Source organism: Hevea brasiliensis, chromosome 13 (genome assembly GCF_030052815.1).
Source record: "Hevea brasiliensis isolate MT/VB/25A 57/8 chromosome 13, ASM3005281v1, whole genome shotgun sequence".
NCBI lineage: Eukaryota > Viridiplantae > Streptophyta > Magnoliopsida > Malpighiales > Euphorbiaceae > Hevea > Hevea brasiliensis.
The window spans coordinates 5616342-5620542 of record NC_079505.1 but is presented as its reverse complement, the minus strand read 5'-3'; the positions used below and the strand labels follow the sequence as shown (position 1 = coordinate 5620542).

Here is a 4201-nt window from a genome sequence, read left to right as displayed (position 1 = left end):
AATAGTTATATCTACTATCTTTTTGAGTAAATTTATATTGTTGAATCAATTTTTTTGGGTTTATGCTCTCCTTTGTTGGGATTTTGTGAAGTTTATTGCTTTATTGTGGATAAGTTATTTTTATTTTTATTATTATTATTATTATTATTATTATTATTATTATTATTATTATTATTATTATTATTATTATTATACTTTCCGATTAGTAATTCTCTTTTTTATTAAAATTATGAAAAGCAATCTATAAATGTTAATTCCAAATAATTGGTAAATATTATAATAAAAGATAAATTAATCTTGGGTGAAGATAGTAATGGGTACTAGTAAAAACCATTCTACTTGAATCTATAAATATTTTTAAAATTTGAATTTATCTAAAATTTAATTAAAATTTATTATTAATTACTTAAATTTATTTTAAATCTGGTTATTATTACTTGAAAAATATTCGAATTCATTGAATTTTATATATTTTAAATAATGATTTATATAAAAAGTATTTTTAATTTTTAAAATTTTAATAATTTTAAAAAAATTTTAAATTTTATTTCATTTAAAATAAAAAAATAAAATTTATAAATATTATTATAAAAAATATATATTTATATTTAATTAAATATTTATATGAACGAGTTCGAATACCCATCTACTTTATTCGAACTCAAAACCGAATATATATTTTTTACTTAAATTTATTTTAAATCTGGTTATTATTACTTGAAAAATATTCGAATTCATTGAATTTTATATATTTTAAATAATGATTTATATAAAAAGTATTTTTAATTTTTAAAATTTTAATAATTTTAAAAAAATTTTAAATTTTATTTCATTTAAAATAAAAAAATAAAATTTATAAATATTATTATAAAAAATATATATTTATATTTAATTAAATATTTATATGAACGAGTTCGAATACCCATCTACTTTATTTCGAACTCAAAACCGAATATATATTATCTAAATCTGTTTTTGATTGAATAGCCATCAAAATTCGATTAATTGGCATTCTAATACTGGGGCATATAAATAAAAAAAAAATAATTGATATAAAAAAGAAAAAAAAAAACCTAATCCTAGAGCCCAAAAACTTAGCCCACACAAAAGCCCAAAGCGCAACGTAATTCCTTTAAATGGTTTCTCCTAGGGTTTCATATGACGAGTCGAGCAGAGCAGATACAGCAGTTGGGCACCGTTGTGTGAAGAAATGGGTAAGATGAGTCGAATCCTCTGAATATGATTTCTGTTTTGAAATATTGAAATGTGTTATTGAAAACTATATTGCAGCGAGAATCAAGGTCCATGAGCTGAGACAGAAGTCGAAGACTGAGCTCTTGAATCAGTTGAAGGATCTAAAGGCTGAGCTCGCTCTGCTTCGCGTCGCTAAGGTCACCGGGGGTGCTCCTAACAAGCTCTCCAAGATGTACTCTCTCTGTCTGTAGATACATGCGCAATTGATTCTTATACTTAATCTGCTGATGCAATTGTAGGCTTTTTAGGTTTTTTTTAGGATGGATTTTTCTTTTTATTTTTTTATTTTTTTATTAACAATATTTATTTTGTGGATTGATGTAGTCTTTTTGTTTGTAGATACATATGCAATTGCTTCTTATTCTTAATCTGCTAGTGTAATTGTAGGATTTTTAGGGTTCTTTTAGGATGGATTTGCTTTTTATTTAATTTTTTTTTTATGTAACAATATTTATTTTGTGTATTTGTTGATGTTTATGTTTGGTTGGTTTGGATGCAGCAAGGTGGTGAGGTTGTCTATTGCTCAGGTCTTGACTGTGACTTCTCAAAAGCAGAAGGCTGCACTTAGAGAAGCATACAAGAACAAGAAGTTCTTGCCCCTTGACCTGCGTCCTAAGAAGACCAGGGCGATCCGCAGGAGGCTTACTAAGCACCAGGTATTTTTATGCCTTCCTGACTTTGTTTTTCCTGCGCTTTTAAATAATTGCTGTTTTCTATGGCTGCTGATTTTGTTTGCTTATGTGGGGTGCATTCCCATGCCTTTATTGCTTTATATGTGGAGCTACATTGTCTGATTGAGGAATTTGAAACAACTGGGTGATGGATATCAACTCTAGAACTACAGAGAGGACATTGTGAATGAATAAATTTTAACTATTGTTGAGGAAAATGTGTATCTGTGAAACAATGTTGATGAACATTCTTGAGTAGTTGTGTGTGGTGCATTCCCGAGCCTTTATTGCTTTATATGTGGAGCTACAATTGTCTGATTGAGGAATTTGAAACAACTGGGTGATTGATATCAATTCTAGAACTACAGAGAGGACATTGTGAATGGATAAATTTTAACTATTATTGAGGAAAATGTGTATTTGTGAAATGACGTCAATGAACTTTCTTGAGTAGCTGTGTGTAGTCATGAGGGGTGTGTGTGTGTGTGTGTGTGTGTGTGTGTGTGTGTGTGCATAGTCATGAGGGCCAGGGGTGGTTGTGTGCGAGCGCTCGTGCGTGTAGTCATGAGGGGTGCGCTTGTGTGTTTTTGCTGATATGCCATGACTGGATTGCTATTTTAGTAAGGACTAAGGAGTGTTTGTTTTCCAGCTAATGATTGTTTATTCAGAATATACTGATTTTTATGCTGTTGATTTCCTACTGGTATAGCTTTTGCTAGGAAATCTTGTAATACACTGGTTAAATATTGGGTGGAATATATAATTTTGTTTTCTTTTCTTTTGTTCCCTTGTAGCCTATTTTCGTGCATTCTCTCTAGTCAAAGTTTTACTTCTAATACAAGTAGAATTTATTTTAAAATTTGATTTATATGTGATATTTATGATTATATCATTCGTGTGATGCAATTCTTTAGCTGTTTATTCTCTCCAAGCCTTTTAGAAGCTCTATATTTATTTTGGTGAGCCCTTGGTGATAACATTTTCTGTGAGCCCTTCGTGATAACATTTTCTGTGAAGTTTCATGGGATTTCGGTTGTTCGTGGCACATTATATTCTTTTCATGTATGGCTTTGCTTCTTTCCTAAATGAGATTTTAATCTGTTTTGTTGCAGCAATCTTTAAAGACCGAACGTGAGAAGAAGAGAGAAATGTACTTTCCAATGAGAAAGTATGCTATTAAGGTGTAGGGTGGTATCTTCAGGATAGGCTGCATTTATATTTTTCAATCATAAACCAATTTTGTTGACAAGTTTTGATTTGGATTATCTTTTTGTTATGATTATGATTATGTTCGTGACTTGGAAGGGTGCCATCTTACTCTTAACAGGAGCAAGATTTATGTTGGAATGTTAGTTACAGATGATTTCTTTTCACGTTTCTTAAATCCTTTAAGTGACATCGGTGAGTGAGTTCTATAAAAGAAATTAAAATTTAATGATTTTTATAAAAATTCTAGTAAAGTTGAATACTCGCATGTGATATTTAGTCATTAGAATTCTAGATCTTTAGTTGAATAAAAATTTAGGATGTCAATTCAAACAGTAATCAACGGAACAATAACTGATTCTTGGATGACCAGATCTTCATTCTATCTTCTATGTTGCTTCTTTTAATGTAGGCATTAAATTTTTTAGTGAAAGAACAAAGGATATCATCAATGAACTAAGCTTGTATAAAATTTTCTCATTTAAATGATCTAATCAGATACTTCATAAATCATTAATCATGAACAATTGAAATCACAAATTTTTTGTTGTAATTAATTTCTTTTATTTGTACTATATTCATCATAATCGATAAAATAAAAATCTATTCTTCACTAAGTATTTGATAAATGAATAATAGCTTTTCACATTAATAATTTAAAATATAAGAACAAAATTGAGATACTGAAGCAAAATTAGTTCTTATATTAGAATATTTTTAAACAATATACTTGTCAAGGGGAAGATTGTTCGCCCCTCTCATCATAAACAAATGGTCGGGAGAATTGTGAACGTCACCTCGTGGATTGGGAGTTGCGTCGTGATTATCATACGGTGATGTTCAATGTACATATGGGCATAAAGCAAATCCCGGACCAGCAAGTGTTTTGTTTGATTGGAGACTGATAAGAGTCCATTGGTAAGGGGAGTTTAGTACACGAGGGGCGAAGGGGGTTGGCAGGTCCACAGCCACACTAGGATTTTAATTTTTATTAGGAATTTGATTGGATGTGAATATATTTTTTTTCATATTTAAATTTTTAAAATAAAATTTTTAATAAAAAAATAAAA

General features: G+C 29.3%; 1 protein-coding gene across 1 annotated transcript; it reads left to right on the top strand.

The window, feature by feature from the left end:
* The first annotated feature begins 1104 nt into the window (after window positions 1-1104).
* Window positions 1105-3298, top strand: LOC110652705 (60S ribosomal protein L35). The gene is made up of 4 exons (XM_021808328.2): window positions 1105-1214; window positions 1291-1426; window positions 1754-1910; window positions 3038-3298. The coding sequence occupies exons 1-4, from the start codon at window positions 1211-1213 to the stop codon at window positions 3110-3112; spliced, it is 372 nt and encodes a 123-aa protein (XP_021664020.2). The 5' UTR covers window positions 1105-1210; the 3' UTR covers window positions 3113-3298.
* The last annotated feature ends 903 nt before the right edge of the window (window positions 3299-4201 follow it).